General features: G+C 35.4%; 2 protein-coding genes across 2 annotated transcripts; both read right to left on the reverse strand.

The window, feature by feature from the left end:
* Positions 1–491: 491 nt before the first annotated feature.
* Positions 492–5551, reverse strand: LOC127091642 (protein unc-13 homolog). The gene is made up of 5 exons (XM_051030333.1): positions 4704–5551; positions 3470–4351; positions 2735–3193; positions 2160–2346; positions 492–2019 (listed from the first exon to the last, which is right to left on the reverse strand). The coding sequence occupies exons 1-5, from the start codon at positions 5292–5294 to the stop codon at positions 1034–1036; spliced, it is 3105 nt and encodes a 1034-aa protein (XP_050886290.1). The 5' UTR covers positions 5295–5551; the 3' UTR covers positions 492–1033.
* A 12122-nt stretch (positions 5552–17673) lies between these two features.
* LOC127091643 (uncharacterized) lies at positions 17674–19149 on the reverse strand. Its single transcript, XM_051030334.1, has 5 exons — positions 19019–19149; positions 18799–18909; positions 18510–18608; positions 18303–18398; positions 17674–18190 (listed from the first exon to the last, which is right to left on the reverse strand). Coding segments are annotated over exons 1-5 (459 nt in total). The 5' UTR covers positions 19020–19149; the 3' UTR covers positions 17674–18038.
* Between the last annotated feature and the right edge of the window lie 2658 nt (positions 19150–21807).

Consider the following 21807-nt stretch of genomic DNA (forward strand, 5'->3'; position numbering starts at 1 on the left):
GCAATTGTTTCATAAGGAGGAGATTGTTGGAGAAAAAAAATACATAACAAATAATTTTTAAAAAAAATGAAATAATGGGATCCATGCAAGATGCATATATGAACAAAGAGGGAGATGAGAGAAATGTAAAAGTATAAAAGAAATAAGAATTCTTAAATTTTTTTTTTTATGCATAAATCTAAATCTAGAGTTTAAAACTATAAGGACTTGTTTGATACACAAGATAAGATAGAGACATGATAAATAATAAACAAGGTAATGATATAATATAATTGTGACTTTATAGATAATATCTATCATGTGTTTGGTGTATAATTCTATCTTCAAAAAGGAATAAATACATTTATTTATAAGAACTCAAACGACTCTCTAACAATACAGATTAATCTTTTCTCAAAGTTTCTCTTCTCCATTGAGATTAATCTTTTTTTCTACAAAGTGATTAATTATAAATATCAACAACATATTTACATTATTATTAATTACAGAAATACAAATAAATTCTACCGTTGGGGATTGCATAAAGCCATTTATAGTTCACACAATTTAGAAAGAAAAAAAAAAGCATTTTTCTTTCTGTTTTCTGTAATCTTCAGTTTAGACTAATAGTAGCTTAACTGCTGGTAACATATTCCAGCTATACATGCTACTTATAGACTATATGCAACACACAAAAAATCAAAAAAAATTAAAGAATATCTGTGTAAATATACAATCCAGCACAGATTCTGTCACTGCAAATTTTTTACCAATTAATCAATCATGAACTAAATCATTTGTATGATTTTTATGATTAAATTCGAGTAATTTTTTAATGATTGAGAGTTATGATTGATTGCCAGCGTGAACATATTTATACTACTAGCAGAGCCGTCTCAAGTTTTTGTAGGTCATGTGTAATCGTAGTTAAAACATGACACAACAAATAGAGGTGCTATTTAGTCACGGTTTAACTGTGACAAATCTTAAACTCTATTCTGTAGTCCGTCTTGCATGTCTTCAAAGACGGTCCTGACCTGGTCGCTGGCGCGTATCATCTCCTCTTTGGTAATTGAAAAGTCCTTTTTAAGAAATAGTTTGCCGCTCTATCATTTCTATGGCACAAAACTCTCAATATTGTGTTAGGATCTGATCTATGCCACCTTCCAGTTGTAGGAGGCATAGGAAGTTTCTGTCCATTATTGCTCATAACTCCGACCTCACTTGCTTCACATGTTGCAATGCTGAAATCTTCCATCAATTGTTCAGTATATTGTCCCATCAATCCTATTACACCTTCCACAACTGCAGCCTCTCTCTCTACAACACTTTCTGACACCAATCCTTCACCACAAGTGCAGAAAACTTTGTTCAAGCTCTCGAAATCCTCTTGGATCATAGCATGATCCGACCGGTTAAACACTCTTGAACCTCCACCAGCAAGCAAAATCATTAGGAATGCGTCGAAGGAAGCTCTCATTACTTCTTTCATAGCCATTGGTTGAGCTCTATCTAGTAAAAGTGTTGTCATGAGTGTGAGATTCTGTTTTAGGGTTCTCAAAGCTGGCCTAATTCGCGAGTTGGCAATGTCTTCGACGTAGAGGCTATCGTAGAAGACTGAGTTTGAGTCCAGGAATATGAGACGGTATGCGGCAACTTCTGAAACGTGTTGAAGTGCTGCTGAAATTTCAGAGTTTAGTGTTTCGAAATATGTACCGCTTTTGCTGCTTTGTGTTTTGAGGTTGTTTGTGAAGCAGTGTCTTGTGGAAGGGACTAGGTTGGGATTTTGCAATAGCGATTTTTCGAGAGAATGGACGTGAGCAAGGAGGTAGTGTAAGGTGTTGAGACGAATGTATAGGCGCTGCGTGCCTCGGCTAGTTGATGGTCTTGGATTGTGACCGTCATTTGTTCCGGTTATATGATCTAGCTCTGATAAGTTTGTAGCACAAGGAGAAGCTCTCTTCCACAGCTTGATGATCTTCGAATCGCGGCTGCATCTTGTTAACGCAGGAAGTACAGGAATATAGCTTTGTTTTGAACCTGAAAAAAATAGTTATTTGTTTCCATAAGCTCTTTCAAACAAGTCTCAGAAGTACTTATATCAGTTGATAATTTCAAATAAGTCCGTCCAAATAGGCCTTTCAGCAATAAAATTATTTTTTCCGATTAACAATACTTACCACATGATGCAACAAACACGATGTAATCTCGGATGAGACTTTCCAATCCATCAGCAAGTTCTTGAACTAACTCATCAGTTATTCCTATTGGAATTTGAAAGAATTCTTCCACACTTGTCTTGGCCAATTTCATCAACTCTGCTGCTGAGTGTGCATATAGCTCCGATTTAGACTTTGGATTCCATGTCTGTAGTAAAAAAAAAAGTGCTTATCATTTTGAACTTTATCAAAACACATTTTCTTAGTTGCATCATGTCACATTTAGGTATTGTATCACATCATTTCGCATTAGGTATTGTCATATATAACAGGGCCATCTTTGAGGGTGTGCAAGGCGGGGTCTCATACTTTTTCATGATTAAATTCTACGGGTAACTTACGGTACAAGTCTTTTTTCATAAGCTAATCTGGAAAGCTTGTAGAAATAAGTGGAAAACAGACATGTCATAAGTTATTTATATAAGTCCTGTCAAACAGTCTTGCAAGTGTTTATACTAGTAGATTAATTCAAATGAAGCAATTCAAACATAGCCTTAATCTTTGAAGGAAAGAAGAATTATAAAACAAAAACTTACTTCAGTTTCTTTTGCTCTTTGCAAACACTCCCTTCCTTTACACAATGATTCATTTATCCATTTTCTCAGAAGGTTCAATATAACTGAATCAACTTCATAAGGAACCATATCTTTCACAACTGTTTTTCCATTATCATTATCATCCTCAATAGAATCTTCAAAAACCATTTGAACAAAAACTTTTTCTAATTTTCCAGCTCTTTGAAGTACCTCAACTGCCTCAGAAGTGAGTGAAGTCACATCACTTAGATACTGCCTTAGCACATGGCCATAGCAACTGTGCAACATCAAGGCTGCAACTGAAGCAGATTCAGGGTGCCATTTCTTTAATATTGGACTATAACTTTGTCTTTCTTTTATCGCCAAATCTTCGGTCTCTTGAGCTAGGTGAAGCAGAATTGCACTTAGTTCTCCTTTTATTTTCATCTCAGGATACTTTGCATTCACTGCCTCAATCACCTGCAATCAATATTTTCTATAAATGATCTCTAATTCTTTTTTCTTTCTTTTTAACTATTAAGCACGGACGCAGACACCGAGCCTGACTTGTGGTCACCAGTAATAATTTGACAACATAAATAAATTGAACGTAATCACAAGTTTTGATGTTGGTGTCCGATACTAACATAAAACATGATACATACACATTTTTTTAGAGGTGTTGGTGCTACAGAACTTTGTAACAACACTATATAAAAAAGGAAGGAAAATGAAAGATATAGGTAAAATACAAACCTTGTCAAATGCATTTTTCATGGAAGATTTAATATAAAAATCAATCCTATCACCGGAAGAATCGACAATTGTAACGTCTCCTTTCTCTCTTCCTTCCCCATCAGATATCATCAGATCTTCACCCAAAATCTTTGAGACCAACAAAACCAAAGGAAGAAGACTTTCAATTTGACAAGTAGTTCCTCTAGGGAAAAACTCATGATAATTAAGCAACCTCTTCTCACCCCAACTTTGCATTGAAGTGAAAACTGTTGTCAACAACTTAAGATATGAAGATTCTTTTTCTTTCTTAGCATCATTAGCAACTTCACACAGCATAACATGTGAAGCACAAAGAAGATCAGGTTCAACTTGACCTGTTTCTACATATTGTTGAAACAAAACCCAAGAGAAACACACATTATGAATTGACTTAGTTATTCCCAACATAGACCATGTCTTCTTAATCAACTCAAGTAATTCATCAACTTCGTCGAGTACTAATGTCTCGTCTCGAACATCGAAAACAGCGTGAAGAAGCGAATTGTATAAATGAATGTTGAGAGGAAAGCCATCAGCCCAATGACAAATATCAGTTGCTGTTCCATTTGGACCTCTCCATGCTAATGAAACAACTGAGTTACAAAGTGTTCTCATTGTGTCTGAGTTTTTGCCGGTGTCTAATGGCTTCAACTCGCAACTACGTATAATGTCCCTCAGGCGTGTCGCGAATGGGCTGTTTTTTTCGACCGGTACTAAAGGGTGTATAAGAAGGCCTAGTTCAAGGACTTTGAGCTGTCTCTTCTGCCACATATGGTGTTCATGAGAATCATTGAATTCTGTTAGTTTTAGATGGCGTAAAATTTCTAATGGGAGAATTATTGTTTCTGCTCTTCTTCCTGCCTGCAACTCAAACATTTTACGCAGTTAAAACTACGGACACGTCGACACAGGTAAATGATCTGAATAAATGAATAAATTAAACGTAATTACAAGTATTGATCTCGATTTCGGACAGGGACACTGACACGGACACACCTTGTTTCAGAGGTGTCCAATAGCATGCAAGATTGCAAGTGCTATACATGTTATAGCTATGGTAACAAAATCAAATGTCACCAAGAAAATATTTGAGATGAAAAACTATCCGTCTCTAATTTCGTCATTAAATTTAGCGACGATAAATGCCATTTTCTCCGTCTCTAATTTTGATTGCTAATTCAATTTATTCTAATAGTGTTGTGTGTATACTTACTTGGCCAACAAGGGTCCTCATTACAATTTTTCTCAAGCGATTATCATTGTGCTCTGTCACTTTCATTTGTTGTCTCATGATCTCAGCCGATGTCATCGGCCTCCGTGGCCTCGACAGCGACATGGAGTGATGATAAGGGCTGCCTCCGGCAATTGGCGAGGACGGCCCTCCACTATTTCCACCAGACGTCATTCTCCTCGACGGTGACCTTTTTAACATCTTCAAACCTAAAGCCTTCTTCACCCTACTCGTCGGCGACATCACCACCTGGCTCGGCTTGGACTCATTCTGACTATTATTATTGGAATGGAATGAATGTGCATTCCGTCCGCCAAACCCAGGAGACGACCGACAAGCCATGAAAAACATTTCATAGGCCGTTTCCCTAATATCGTCCAGACTCAAGCGTTCGAGTTTGCCAAAAGGCGAGACTAGTTTGTTAGCCTCGTCTTTATCAGCAAACTCGAATAGACGCTGGTCATGAGGGTAACTATGATGATGGTGATGGTGATGATGATAATGACGATCCTTATGAAAGGCGGCCGACATTAAGGGACCGGAATATGACTCACGGCGAGTTGGTTGGCCCATGAGGCTAAGACGAAGAAGAATGGTGGGTCAGATACCGACGGTGAATGGTGGCGCCGGCGACCACACAAAAGATGTATGTATTAAGATGGCAAAGAAATCGCTTGAGAGTAGTACATTTGTGTTAAAGGAAGGGATAAGAGAGAGAGGTTTCGGTTTTGTTAGTTAATGACAGCATTATTCTGCATGGATGGTGAATGGGAGAGAAAGAGAGAGAAAATGATGAGTGATTTTGGGTTTATCCACGTTGTCATGAGCGAATAAAGCGACAATGTTTTCCAAAATAGAACAAATACATTTCAATGCAACTTTCTCGGAAGCTTTCTTTTGAAATATGTTGTTGTTTTTTATTTCTTTTTAGATAATGTTGTTTTGTTTTTTTTGTGAGTACTGTCATGTTCTTTCTTTGGCTCCAAGAGTCATCGTTAGGTTATGTAGTTAACTTGTTATGAAAGATAACATTAGATGGTGTTGGATGTATAACTTAATTATGGATTTTTTTAATATTTAAAATTGATACCCATTTAATTTATAAGATTTCTGTTGATATTTTATGCAAATTAAAAAACATAATCATTATGAAAAAGTGATATTATATATGATTTTATAATATTGTTTTTTATTATTATAGATAGAAAAGAAATTTCAACAATTTGAAGAATAAATAATATATTAGAAAAAATATAATTAATGTTGTATTGAAATTGTAAATTATCCTATAATTTGAGACAATTTTTTTAAACAAAGTGATTTATAATTTAAGATCGAAAGAATAATCTCTTACTATGAGTAACGACTTGTATAGAATATTGGTTGAGGATTATAATAAACGAAAAGATTAAATGTGTCAGTGATCTTTTTATAATTGAGTTTTGTTTTGTTTCCCTTTTATGGTAAGTTGGTGTTTAAAAAATTTATATTTAATTTATTTCACTTAAAAAAAACTCTAATTTTATGTAAAAAAGAATGAAAGGATGAAAAAAAATTGAAGTGTTATGTGTTTGAATTAGTGTTATGTGTTTGAATTACTGATTGAGATATTGAATTTTCTATATATTACTTTCCCCGTCTCATAATGAGTAATTTATTTGTAATAAAAATGTGTCATAAAATGAATGACTTATTTTAATTTTTAATATACTTTTTTTAATTCTACCTTTTTAATATTACTTTCATCATTATCAATATTTGATAATGAATACTTTACTAAAAATATCATAATCTCTCTTTTGTTTATTTCTTTTTTTTTAAACTTGTGAGCAATAGTCAACTGGATCACTCATTATTGGGAAAAAAATTGCACAAAGTGTAACACCCCGATTAAAATAAGAGAATTATTTAATTGAGTTGATATTATTTTATTAATTTAATTAAATAAAGTTGAATTATTGGATTATTTTTATTATTATTATAGATGTTATTTATTTAATAATAATTAAATAAATAAAATAAATGGAATATGAAGAGTGGAAGGGTAAAAGTGGAAATTGGATAAAAGAGGCCAAAGTGAGGACTCAGGTTGTTTCACGTGTTTTGCCTCAGAGTCAGAGAAAGGGGGAGAAACGCTGAAGAGAAAGAGAAGGAAGAGGAAAAGGCCAAAGATTGCTCAGAGCTTCCTTCAATCCAAAGAGGTAAGGGGTCTGAACCTTATTAAACAATAATATGCTGAAAATGGTGAATTATTGGATGAACGAAATTGGGATTTTAATCGAAGGAATTCGTAGAAATTATATGCAATGATGTTAGGATTTGTGAAATCGAATAGGGAACTGTTTGTATTAGATGATATGAGTGATTTTGTGTGAAATTTAGACTGTGGAAGGATGAATTTGGATAGATCTCGTAGCAGAAAAAGCCATTGCAGATCTGGAAATCTGGTTTCTGGTCATACGCGTATGGCACTAGGCAATACGCGTATGAGATTGCTGGTACGCGTATGGCACTAGGCAATACGCGTATGAGATTGCTGGTACGCGTATGGCACTAGGCAATACGCGTATGGATGAGGAAGATGATGTTTTGAACGTGTTTTGGTCTCTGTTGGTACGCGTATGGGAATGTGATACGCGTAGCATACGCGTATGGATTTGGTCAGGCGTAGGTAATACGCGTATGAGCATAGGCAATACGCGTATGGGCAGACTGTGGTCTTTCCGGGGCTGTTGTTGTGCAGTTTTGGTTGTTTAGGCTGAGCGAGGTAACTTAGCTGATGCATGGTATATGAGGGATCATTTCCCGTTGCTTTGAGTGGTATAGATATTAGTAGAGTGTGATAATACTGTGTTTGATTATGTGGCATGATGTGATATGCTTTTGGTGATAGGATGTGTTAATGATGATGATAACATGACTATATGATGCTGTTGTTGCTATGTTGATTATGATGCATGCTTGGTGTGCATGCATTCATGAAAGGCCGATGCCTAGTGATGAACGGACTGAGTTCCAATGATGTTGTTGACTCCGGGCTTGTTGAGAGGCTTGGTTCCTTGCGGGGAACTCGGATTCTATGGTGATGAATCTGGGAGTGGTGATCCTGTAGTTGGTCATAAAATGGGTATACCGAGTCGTGTTGAGTCATGCATGGGTGTGTGCATTGCATTTGATATGTTGTTTTGTTGATGTTCATGAATATGTTGATTATGAGGATTATGATGAGCTGTGTTGGCATATGTGGAATATATTTATGTTATATTTCTGTCGTTATATTATTATTTAATAATGTAATTCTCACCCCTTCTGCATGTGTTTATGTTCATCTATGATGAGCAATGTGCAGATAAAGAGGAGTAGCTATTGTTGAGGTTTGAAGAATAAGTGTAGAGTTATTCTACAGAGTCGAGTCAAATGCTCTGGTCATGTGACACCGGGGTTATGGGATTCGATAGATAATTGATTATTATTTACGTTGTTTATGATGACTAACATGTTGAGATGTTTTGTTGAGATAATGTTGAACCATTATTATGAATTGTTATATGATGAATGATAATATTAATGTTGTTGTCCGCTGCGAAGTTTTAATAAAATAAATAATATGTTTTATGTTATGATGCGATGAATTGTTATGTTGTAAGAAATGTAAACTCTTCTACATGTTGTACTCTGATAATCTATTTAAATATGTCGTTTGGGTAGAAGGGTGTTACATTAGTGGTATCAGAGCATGGTCAGTCCAGTCGAGTCATAATGTGATGTTTTCCCTGTTGGTCGATTAGTGTAAATGACACTGTCGATATTTAACGGTTGTAGTTGTGTCGTGCAGAGTATGGCTGGAGAAAATGACCGTGCGATTGCTGAGGCTTTGGCTTCTATGGCGCAGGCTATGCAGGCGCAGCAGAATCCGCCGGTCGACGAGTTTAGGAATTTGGGAAGGTTTCTGAAGAATAACCCTCCTACATTCAAGGGGCGCTATGACCCAGATGGTGCTCAGATTTGGCTGAAGGAAATTGAGAAGATTTTCCGGGTGATGACGTGTACTGAAGCACAGAAGGTGCAGTTTGGTACGCATATGTTATCTGAAGAGGCTGAAAACTGGTGGGATAACACTCGACAGAGGATTGAAGTACCAGGTGCTGAGGTGACTTGGGAAAGGTTCAAGACGGCCTTTCTGGAGAAATATTTTCCTGCTGATGTGCGATGTAAGAAGGAGATGGAATTTCTGGGACTGAAGCAGGGTAACATGTCTGTTGCTGATTACGCTTCGAAGTTTGAGGAGCTGGTACAGTATTGTCCTCATTATAATAATGCTGATGCTGAGGAATCCAAGTGTGTCAAGTTTGAGAACGGGTTGCGTCCCGAGATCAAACAAGGCATTGGTTACCAGGAGATTCGTAGGTTTCCTACACTGGTTAACAAGTGCAGGATATTTGATGAAGATAGCAAGGCTAGGACTGCTCACTACAAGAGTCTTAGTGAGAAGAAGAATAAGGATCGTGGTAGTCCTTATGCATCTCCGAATGGTAAAGGTAAGCAGAAAGTGGTAGATGCGAAGAAGCCAAGTGGGGGAGGATCTCCCGTAGCTGGTAAATGTTTCAAGTGTGGCGAGCCAGGCCACCGTGCTGATAGCTGTACCAAGAAAGTGCTGAGATGTTTCCGATGCGGTCAGGCTGGTCATAGAGTTACGGAATGTAAGGATGCTGGTCCGACATGTTTTAATTGTGGCGAGAAAGGCCATATCAGTTTGCAGTGCTCGAAACCGAAGAAGGCGGCTACTGCAGCTCATACTACTGGTAGGGTGTTTGCTCTGAGTGGGGCTGAAGCTCCTAAAGAAGATAATCTGATTAAAGGTACTTGCTTGATTAATAATGTTGAATTGCTTGCTATTGTTGACACTGGTGCTACTCATTCGTTTATTTCGTATGAGTGTGCGACCAGGATTGGTGTGATTATGTCGTCCCTAGGCGGAAGTATGGTGATAGATACTCCTGCTAATGGTTCTGTGAAGACTTCTGTTGTCTGTCGAGGTTGTCGTTTGACGATCTTTGAGAGAGAGTTCGTAGTTGATTTGGTGTGCTTACCCTTGCACCAAATTGATATATTCTAAGACGGAAGAAGAGCATGCAGGACATCTGAGAATTGTTTTGCAGGTGTTAAGAGAAAAGAAATTATATGCAAAGTTATCTAAATGTGATTTCTGGTTGAAGGAAGTGAGTTTCCTTGGCCATGTGATTTCGAGTGGTGGGATTTCTGTTGATCCGGCTAAAGTTGATGCTGTATTACAGTGGGAGACTCCGAAGTCTGCTACTGAGATACGCAGCTTTCTGGGGTTAGCTGGTTATTATCGCAGATTTATTGAGGGCTTCTCTAAGTTGGCATTGCCGTTGACGCAGTTGACTAAGAAGGGTCAAGTGTATGTGTAGGATGCAGCTTGTGAAGCGAGTTTTGTTGAGTTGAAGAGGCGGTTGACCAGTGCTCCAGTGTTGATCTTGCCTAATCCTGGTGAGTCCTTCGTTGTCTATTGTGATGCTTCTTTGATGGGTCTTGGTGGTGTTTTGATGCAGAATGGTAAAGTTGTAGCTTATGCTTCTAGACAGTTGAAAGTTCATGAGAGGAATTATCCTACGCATGATCTAGAACTTGCAGCTGTTGTATTTGTGTTGAAAATGTGGAGGCATTATCTGTATGGTTCCAGATTCGAAGTGTTCAGTGATCACAAGAGTCTGAGGTATCTGTTTGATCAGAAAGAGTTAAATATGAGGCAGAGAAGGTGGTTAGAATTACTGAAGGATTTTGACTTTGAATTGAGTTATCATCCCGGTAAGGCTAATGTAGTTGCAGATGCGCTGAGTAGAAAGTCTCTACATATGTCTATGATGATGGTTCGAGAGCTTGAGTTAATTGAACAGTTCCGTGATATGAGTTTGGGTTGTGAAGTTTCTGCTGATAGTGTAAAGTTGGGTATGCTGAAGTTGACTAGTGGAATTCTGGAAGATATTCGGAATGGTCAGCAAGTTGACGTCGCTCTAGTTGATCATATTACTATGGTTAACCAGGGTAATGGTGGTAATTTTGAGATTGATGAGAATGGCATCCTGCGATTTAAAGGTAGAGTTTGTGTTCCTGAGGTGTCTGAATTGAAAAAGAGTATTCTTGAAGAGGGCCATAGGAGTGGATTGAGTATCCATCCAGGTGCAACTAAAATGTATCAAGATTTGAAGAAGTTGTTTTGGTGGGCTGGTATGAAAAGAGATGTTGCTAAGTTTGTGTATGCCTGTTTGACTTGTCAGAAGTCAAAGATTGAACATCAGAAACCGGCAGGTATGATGCAACCTTTGAAGATTCCTGAATGGAAGTGGGATAGCATTTCCATGGATTTTGTGACGGGATTGCCGAGGACGACGAAAGGTAATGATTCTATTTGGGTGATTGTGGATCGATTGACTAAGTCGGCGCATTTCTTGCCGATGAAGATTAATCACTCTTTAGAGAAGTTGGCAGAGTTGTATATTGAGGAGATAGTGAGGCTGCATGGTATTCCATCCAGTATTGTGTCTGATAGAGATCCCAGATTTACTTCTAGATTTTGGGAAAGTTTGCAGAAAGCGTTGGGGACTAAGTTGAGGTTGAGTTCAGCTTATCATCCTCAGACTGATGGTCAGACTGAAAGAACTATCCAATCCTTGGAGGATTTGTTGAGAGCTTGTGTGTTGGAGCAGAGTGGTTCTTGGGATAGTTATTTGCCGTTGGTGGAGTTTACTTATAATAATAGTTTTCATGCTAGTATCGGTATGGCTCCATATGAAGCATTGTATGGTAGGAGGTGTAGAACTCCATTGTGTTGGTATGAATCAGGTGAGAGTGTTGTACTCGGACCTGAGATTGTGCAGCAGACGACTGAAAGGGTTAAGATGATTCAGGAGAAAATGAAGATTTCTCAGAGTCGTCAGAAGAGTTATCATGATAACAGGAGAAAGGCACTTGAGTTCCAAGAGGGAGATCATGTGTTCTTGAGAGTTACTCCGACGACAGGTGTGGGTAGAGCTTTAAAGTCTAAAAAGCTTACTCCGAGGTTTGTGGGTCCGTATCAGATTTTGAAGAGGGTTGGGGAAGTGGCGTATCGGATAGCTTTACCGCCGTCGCTTTCTAATCTGCATGATGTGTTTCATGTATCTCAGTTGAGAAAATATATTGCGGATCCTTCGCATGTTGTTCAGTTGGATGATATCCAGGTGAGGGATAATTTGACCGTTGAGGTGTTGCCAATTCGGATAGATGACCGAGAAGAGAAGACCCTGAGAGGTAAGAAGATTGCTCTAGTGAAAGTTGTTTGGGGAGGTCCAGCTGGTGAGAGCTTGACTTGGGAGCGTGAAGATCAGATGAAGGAGTCGTATCCGGCTCTATTTACTTGAGGTATGTTTTCGAGGACGAAAACTCTTTTAGTGGGGGAGAGTTGTAACACCCCGATTAAAATAAGAGAATTATTTAATTGAGTTGATATTATTTTATTAATTTAATTAAATAAAGTTGAATTATTGGATTATTTTTATTATTATTATAGATGTTATTTATTTAATAATAATTAAATAAATAAAATAAATGGAATATGAAGAGTGGAAGGGTAAAAGTGGAAATTGGATAAAAGAGGCCAAAGTGAGGACTCAGGTTGTTTCACGTGTTTTGCCTCAGAGTCAGAGAAAGGGGGAGAAACGCTGAAGAGAAAGAGAAGGAAGAGGAAAAGGCCAAAGATTGCTCAGAGCTTCCTTCAATCCAAAGAGGTAAGGGGTCTGAACCTTATTAAACAATAATATGCTGAAAATGGTGAATTATTGGATGAACGAAATTGGGATTTTAATCGAAGGAATTCGTAGAAATTATATGCAATGATGTTAGGATTTGTGAAATCGAATAGGGAACTGTTTGTATTAGATGATATGAGTGATTTTGTGTGAAATTTAGACTGTGGAAGGATGAATTTGGATAGATCTCGTAGCAGAAAAAGCCATTGCAGATCTGGAAATCTGGTTTCTGGTCATACGCGTATGGCACTAGGCAATACGCGTATGAGATTGCTGGTACGCGTATGGCACTAGGCAATACGCGTATGGATGAGGAAGATGATGTTTTGAACGTGTTTTGGTCTCTGTTGGTACGCGTATGGGAATGTGATACGCGTAGCATACGCGTATGGACATGGGCAATACGCGTATGGATTTGGTCAGGCGTGGGTAATACGCGTATGAGCATAGGCAATACGCGTATGGGCAGACTGTGGTCTTTCCGGGGCTGTTGTTGTGCAGTTTTGGTTGTTTAGGCTGAGCGAAGTAACTTAGCTGATGCATGGTATATGAGGGATCATTTCCCGTTGCTTTGAGTGGTATAGATATTAGTAGAGTGTGATAATACTGTGTTTGATTATGTGGCATGATGTGATATGCTTTTGGTGATAGGATGTGTTAATGATGATGATAACATGACTATATGATGCTGTTGTTGCTATGTTGATTATGATGCATGCTTGGTGTGCATGCATTCATGAAAGGCCGATGCCTAGTGATGAACGGACTGAGTTCCAATGATGTTGTTGACTCCGGGCTTGTTGAGAGGCTTGGTTCCTTGCGGGGAACTCGGATTCTATGGTGATGAATCTGGGAGTGGTGATCCTGTAGTTGGTCATAAAATGGGTATACCGAGTCGTGTTGAGTCATGCATGGGTGTGTGCATTGCATTTGATATGTTGTTTTGTTGATGTTCATGAATATGTTGATTATGAGGATTATGATGAGCTGTGTTGGCATATGTGGAATATATTTATGTTATATTTCTGTCGTTATATTATTATTTAATAATGTAATTCTCACCCCTTCTGCATGTGTTTATGTTCATCTATGATGAGCAATGTGCAGATAAAGAGGAGTAGCTATTGTTGAGGTTTGAAGAATAAGTGTAGAGTTATTCTACAGAGTCGAGTCAAATGCTCTGGTCATGTGACACCGGGGTTATGGGATTCGATAGATAATTGATTATTATTTACGTTGTTTATGATGACTAACATGTTGAGATGTTTTGTTGAGATAATGTTGAACCATTATTATGAATTGTTATATGATGAATGATAATATTAATGTTGTTGTCCGCTGCGAAGTTTTAATAAAATAAATAATATGTTTTATGTTATGATGCGATAATTGTTATGTTGTAAGAAATGTAAACTCTTCTACATGTTGTACTCTGATAATCTATTTAAATATGTCGTTTGGGTAGAAGGGTGTTACAGTCTTCACCAACAATCATACTCCATCAAAAAGAGTACCAACATGTCTATTTTCAACCAACCCCAATAATCTCCACCTTGATTGAAAATTGTACATAAACATTCATTGTCTTCACCGACAATCATACTTCACCATAAAGAGTATAGTCACTTGAAGCTACATCATTCCAAAAAAAAATACATTTTCTTCACCGACAATCATAGTTTTAAAAACTATCATACTCTCTCATGAAAATTATATTTCGCTTGAAGATAAACCACTTCAAGAATTTTACATTGTCATCACCAACAATCATATACTTTATCATGAAGAATAAATTTCACTTAAAGCCAAACCACTCCAAGAATTTCACATTGTCTTCACCGACAATCATAGTATTAAAAAACTATCATACGCTCTCATGAATAATATATTTCACTTAAAGATAAACCACTTCAAGAATTTCACATTGTTATTATATTTTATCATGAAGAATAAATTTCACTTGAAGGTAAACCACTCTAAGAATTTCACATTGTCTTAACCTACAATCATAGTTTTAAAAAACTATCATGCTCCACCTAAAGAAGAGTATACTTCACTTGACGCTAAACCACTTCAAGAGTTTTCACATGTCGAAAACCAGGTTGAAAATTATGGTGCAACTTCCTTGCTGGCAGGAAGCTCTTCAACCATCGACATAATCTTGCACCTTGTATAATCTTGATTGCATCAACACATCTTTGAATTGAACTTTCCACAATTCAAAAAAATTTCTTCCATCATTTTTTCTTGCCCAAACTGCACGGCGGAATTTGTGACTGCAACTCAACAACTCTTTCACAACACTACCCTTATTTTCTGATGTGGAAGATCAGACAAAAATGCAACCATAAAGAAAACTAAGAACACTTATCCCTGGATCGAAGCAAAAGCTCTGATATCAGTTGACTGATACAACTTGGAATGAAGAACTTGAATCTTATATATAGCTTTGGACTTCATCTTCTATCACAAAAGTAAGTGGTGTGGAACTTCAAAGAACTTGTATCATATATATAGCCTTGAACTCTCTCTTCATTCACAAAACTAAGTGATGTGAGACTTCTTTAATATGTATATTTTCAATCAACCCCAACAATCTCCACCTTGATTGAAAATAATACATAAACTTTTATTATCTTCACCGACAATCATACTCCACATAAAGAGTATCAACATTTATATTTTCAACCAATCCCAACAGTCATGTCAACATCTCTGCCGCACTAACATCCTCACGTATATGCTCAATCACCAAAAATCTTTCACATAACGTGTCATATTAACTTTTGTTAACTGACGTTAACATGAAAAATTAAATGCGTGGATGAAAAACATTAGAATGACGATTGTTTTAAAATAATTTGGAAAACTAAAATTTAATATTAACATATTTAGAAGGATAACTTACCCATTTAATTCTAACCTTCTAATGATGCTAAGAAATGCAATGAGATCATGGATCTACTCATTGATTCTCAGGTTCTAAAAACAATGATGAATATTCGTTCTTTTCATCTGAAACTACTAAAAGAGTTTATTGTTAAACTACCTAAAGAGTTTAATGATGCTGGAAGCAGTGAGTATAGCCAAGTGCATCTACGAGGTCATTGTTTTACCTTCTCTCATAAAATTAGCAATGACTACCTTAGAAGATGAATATTAGTTATAGTTGATCGCGTCCTAACTTTAAATACTATTTCCAAAGAAATCACAGGAAATGTGCATGATGATTGGCCATCGAAAGGCATGTTGGTTGATTTGAACCTTAACACAAAATATGCAATAAGTACAAGATTGGTGTGGGAAATTTGGAACCTTCCTCCCATGGTTCACGTATTACTCCCAGTCTAGCTAGTTTGTTTTACCATATAAGTGCTATGACAGCTTTCCAATGTTCCTGGTATCAATGAATCCGGTTTAACTGTTGATGAGCATATGCTCAGTATGACACCCATGTCCGAGCTTGTGAAAAGCCACATTCTTGAAGCTCTTATACATGAGGTCAAGGTGCTACAGGAAGTCATGTCACATCTAGTGCGAAAAAAGGTGTTTGTGAAGGCCTTATTAATATGTTAAATCCGCAAGTTGTTGTTGCTTCTTCGTCTCATGCTGTTATTCCAGATGTTTAGAAGATGTTGTAATAACATGTCAATATGAGGACATATCAAGTGCTGACGAGGAAGATGGTGTTAAGTATGAAACATCCTCAAATGATGATTCCCCTACTTCGTCTTAGTGATATGTTTGCTAGTTTAATATTTATTTTGGTTATTCTAAGTGGTGTTTCTTTTTAGTTTTTGTTGGATATTGTTTTTTTTTCTGAAGTTGTATGTCGTGATGTGGTTGGTTTGTTTTTCTAACAATAGTCTCCTACTTTTGTCTCTTTTGAGGAATATAAGGGGAGAAATAACACATATATTTTGATAATGCTATTTTGATTTTTCGGTTATTCGTTGTGATTTTTTATGTATATGAGTGCTTTTGATCTAATCTGGAAGAATGTATGTATGTCTCTTTGAGGCCTGAGAACTGATATAAAATAATGTGCATAAGAATATGTGTAACATCTTTGCTTTTATGATTTGTCTAAAAATAGAAAAATGGAGATTACATTTGATTGAAAAATTTTTGTAGGCAACATGTTAAGCAAGATGTCTTAACTTAGTGTGAGACATATTGTCTCTATTTGACTCTGGCGTACGTGCTCTGTCTGTTTGAATGTCCTCTTAGCATTTTATTCCATATTTTTTTCTTTTTTAGTTCAATCAGAAGTGTGATTAAAAGTATATTCTTTGGAAAATACTTTTAATATGAATATATTCGGTCAAGATTCTGGAATATCTTAAATATGTTTGAAAAATATTTAATTGGAGACTCGCCTCTTGAAAATTTTAAGGCGCCATATTCTACCCTACTGAGCTATTCGTCAGGATCATGTTTGCTATTTAAGAAGATGATTATCCTTGTTTAAGACTAACCTCTTCAAGATTTTGGGGCGCCATACTCTATTTCCATTGAGTCTTTGTTTTTGTTTGTAATACTATATTCTTGAGTGTCTTTCTTAATTTAAAGGGATAAAATATATGGTTATAATTATGATTTATCATGCCATATATAATATTTATCTTGCAAATACTTGGGAGAGTGTTCGAGGGAAAGCGAGGGGTCTCAGATTCAGGGGAATCTGAGTCGAAATTCACGGGTAGTATTAGGAAAAGGAAAATGGATTAGGAGAGTTCAGATGAAATCGTAGTGTACAATTAAATACATATTAGTGAAAAAAAATTCATTGGACTAATGTTCTCCAAACGTAAGTGACATTGCACCGAACTGAGTTAACATCTATTTATATTATTTATATTTGTTTTATTGCTCTTCCCTTCTTGTATATCTAATTGTCTTATATATTATCAAAATATTATGTGTGGCATATTGTCATTGTTTGAAAATAATTTTAAATTGAATTGGATAAACAATTTTTTTTTGTTAAATTAAACGGTTGTATTACAAAGAAAATTATTTTTTTCTGAAAACTATTTATTTTGCTCGTCATTGTTGTTTGTCTTCTCACATAAAATTTGATACAATAGAATAAATGCTTTCTCATGATGAAGATAGGTTCAAGGTGTGATAACATGAGTGTGGTGATAATTGGTGAGGGACAAAAGAGAAAAATGGTGTTTTTTTTACATGGATTTGTAATGCTCCTCAATATTGAATCGAAACTAGTTGTCTCTAAATTAATCTTAACACTTCTTATGTTGTACTATAATGGATGGATCAAACAACACAATCATAACATAAGAAGTGTAAAGATTAGAAAGAAAAAAACAATATTGTAAGATGTTATCATAGCCAAACATCAACACCACCAAACAAAAAAGAATTATAAAAAAAAATGCATCCATATAAAACGGCAAATCAATGAACCTAGTAGTATATATCCATCCATAATTCCACATCAGAATCAAATTCCAAATAAGTTTGATGCATTTTAAGATCAAAACTTTCAAACATGCACTTTGCCTTTGGAGGAGCTTTGTCTTTGATAAGCCAAAACCTTGGCATGACCTTCCACTGTCCCTCTTGCATCTTTCTTTCTCTTAGTTATGGATATATTGTTCTTCAAATCATTTATACCTCCAATTAATTCATCATTATCTAAAACCAAAGTTCATTAACAATATAATATCTATACACAACAATTTAGCAATAATCATATATAAAATGTCTATATAAAAGATCGTATAAATACGAACGAATGTAGTATTACCAGGACTAGATAAGACGGCGCGTGGCCGAATAACGCAACTAGGTCTTGTAATTTCTTTTGGAACCTCCCTAACTTGTTTGTTATTCTTCAACATTCCTATAGAATTTGAAACATCATTCGTTGATACATGCTAAATTGAAACATCATTCATTTTCTCCATTTACCAAATCAAGAAATGCTAAACTGAGATTAGATGTAAAATCCAACCTTTAGTTGAAGGAGTGAATCTCCTTGTTATTATATGTTGAGGACAAGCCTTTGTGTTTTTGCAAATTGATGGTTCACTTTTACTATGATTCTCCTCTTCTGCAAAGATTAACAATTTTGTGTTTAAATGCGATGAAAAAAATGCAAAGGAAAAGATTTATTAGTTGAGAGATCATTTATTTTTTTATTATTTTTCAAATGAAATAAAGTATTTTATTTATGAGACGTGAACACAAAATATATAGATTATAGCTAAATAATATTTAAAAAATTATTCCAAATAAATTACCTTCAAAGTGTAGTGATTGAATGAGCTTCAAGAAAGATAAAATTCCACTATCATATTCAGAATGAACATTGTGTTCTTTCTCTGGGACTCTTACTTTAACTCTTGGATACACTTCAAAAAAACAGCACAAGTTTATGATTAGTGAGGGAAAAAAGTTGCTGAGACTTTCTATAATGATTTTTTGAGTGTATATTTGAAAGGAACCACGAAGGAAACTCACTTTAATAAGTAGTTTGGAAATTAGAGTTTGAAAAAGATATGATGTTGAAAATTGAGAGAGTTGAAACTTGTAGTTTATAAAGATGAGAGCCTCATGACACAACAATCTAGGTATTGGTCCTCTTACTTGAGTAAAAAGGAAGTAACAAAAAGTGCCAATTATGTTTCTTTGCTTAGAGATCAAATGTAGGTGAAATTGTTCAGGTTGCATGTGAATGGGACTGACTGAGAATCATGTCTCTTATTAGTACATAAATAAAATTACCAAATTATAATTTTTTTTCTCAAGTATAAACTCATTAAAAAATTCTTAATAATTCATATTTATTATTTGATTCATAAGTTTATTGTTAAAATAAAAGTGTAATTTGATAATTATTTGTATGTTATTAAAAGAGAAGGAAATTATTGATTTTCTTATTGATAAAATATAGTTTTTATAGAAAAACACATTATGTATCATACACCCGCAAAATATGTTAAATATAAATATTTGTCTAGCATATATATATATATATATATATATATATATATATATATATATATATATATATATATTATATATATATATATATATATATATATATATATATATATATATATATATATATATATATATATATATATATATAAAAGATAATTTAATATTGTCATCCTTAATTAGATTGGTTTTCTTTTACTTTTACTCAAAGACTTATGTTATCTTTTAAACAATGTACTTGTTCAGAGTTAATTTTTACTTTAAAAAATTAAAATCTATTTTGGTGTGGAGTAGAATTTGGTGTGATGGTGACGAAGGATGTCGTAAAAGTTTTCTGAAACATCCGTGAAGGTAAGTTCTCTGATAGTCAGAATAAGGGATCTACCTGCAAAATTAACACTTCAACTTACAAGTCATTGGGATTAGACATGTGAAACTTACAATAGCGAATGCATTATACCTAATTATGACGCATGATTGCATTTATATACAAGCAACGATTAAAATTTCCCTTAGTGAACACTATGTGAAGTACGGGAGACCGTTGGATTGACTCCAATAGCTCTGATGAGCACAAAATCGGGTTCTCATGTGCAGCCTTTTGATAAAGGTTTATCTATCTGTTACTTTTATGTAAGCAAAATTCAGGATTTGGCATTCAAATTTGCCCGATCTTATTGGGCTGTCTGACCGGGTCGAAACACTTGCCCTTTGAATTCTTGCTACGAGTTATGAAGATAGGATTATTGTAGAAATATTGATATCAGTCTTCATAACAACCTTCTTTTCTACTTCAAGGTCTCCGACAAACCTCCACAATGAGGAAAGGTCAGAGCGGGAGTAGGCGATCTCAAAAACATGTGCGTTAAATATTTGTCTTGCAAATGAAATATTTCACAGTATATATCTTCATGTTGTCCTAAGATTCTATGATAAGGGATAATATTTTAGAGTGTTTGAGTGTTGTTACAGTATCGAGATCAGATCTGGACCGTTGATTAAGTTTTAGTGTTATATATATATATATATATATATATATATATATATATATATATATATATATATATATATATATATATATATATATATATATATATATATATATATATATATATATATATATATATATATATATATATATATATATGAAAGGAAAATACTTATTCTTTTGCACATGTCAAAGCTTTCGAACCATCACACATTTCTTTTTTATCTCAAACTTTTCTCTTCTGCTACAACGCTCCCCTCGGAGCTTTGGTGATTCATTCTCCTTATATCTTGAAAGTTGTGAATTCTTTAAGGTAACAATATTTTCTTTTTACTATCTCGTGTATTCTTTGTTTGTATTTTGGGCATGGTTGCTATGGGAAACCCAGAGGCCGATGTTGTTGTTGTGGAGGAAGGCATCCCTATTAGTATTGGTCTCAAAGAAGTTGCAACAGGCTTTGCTTTCCCAAATTTTTGTTTAGCTAACCCCTAATACGTTGATGACTACAAGCGAGAACTAAAGGCTTAAACTTATAATAGGGAGCACATGCATTCTTTTGGTTGTGACCCAACTGATAATGAAGTTAGGTGGTGGATGTAATCACTAACACGTGTTTGTACTTATGGTTGTTATTTTTTGTATTTTGGAAGCATACTGGTAACAGATCAAGAGGACCAACAAAATGGTGAGGCTCTCGAGGTCGAAGATCAACTCTTTGAGTGGATCAAGAGACGTTTGGCATAGTCTCGATATTTTTTTTATGAAAGGGGTCTAGATAACGCATTCACAAAGGTGAGGCCTTCCTCTAATTAGAAGTTATTGCCTCTTGAAAGTAATAAGATGACGTGCAATCGATATTCTGGGTGTGCTCTTCCTATCTACAAGTGTCTCTTCTCTTGGATGGGGATTCTGGTTACCTTTCTATGATTTCAAGGTTGGGTCTTAAACTACAAGGGGACCCCCTTTTCACAACTGCACCATGTGAGTTAGGCTTACGTAAAAAATTTCTAGTACTAGTACGAATACAAGAAAGGCGCTTCGACTATGATGCTTGTCTTCCATCTCTTCAACATCCAAAAAACTTCAGCCAACTTGGTATGGGGTCAAAGTTTGCTCTCCCTCATATAAGGTATGTTGACAGGTTAAGAAACTTCAAATACATATACTATTTGGTCACACCCAGTATTTCAACAAGGTACCTGTGATATACAATTCGGTGCCTCCTAAAGTTACATTGACAACTTCCCTAAATTTTTGCGTCAAAACCATTTCTTGGTTGGACCAAAAACACACATATATACACTTTATGACTTGTTCAATA

This window comes from Lathyrus oleraceus, chromosome 6, assembly GCF_024323335.1.
Source record: "Lathyrus oleraceus cultivar Zhongwan6 chromosome 6, CAAS_Psat_ZW6_1.0, whole genome shotgun sequence".
NCBI lineage: Eukaryota > Viridiplantae > Streptophyta > Magnoliopsida > Fabales > Fabaceae > Lathyrus > Lathyrus oleraceus.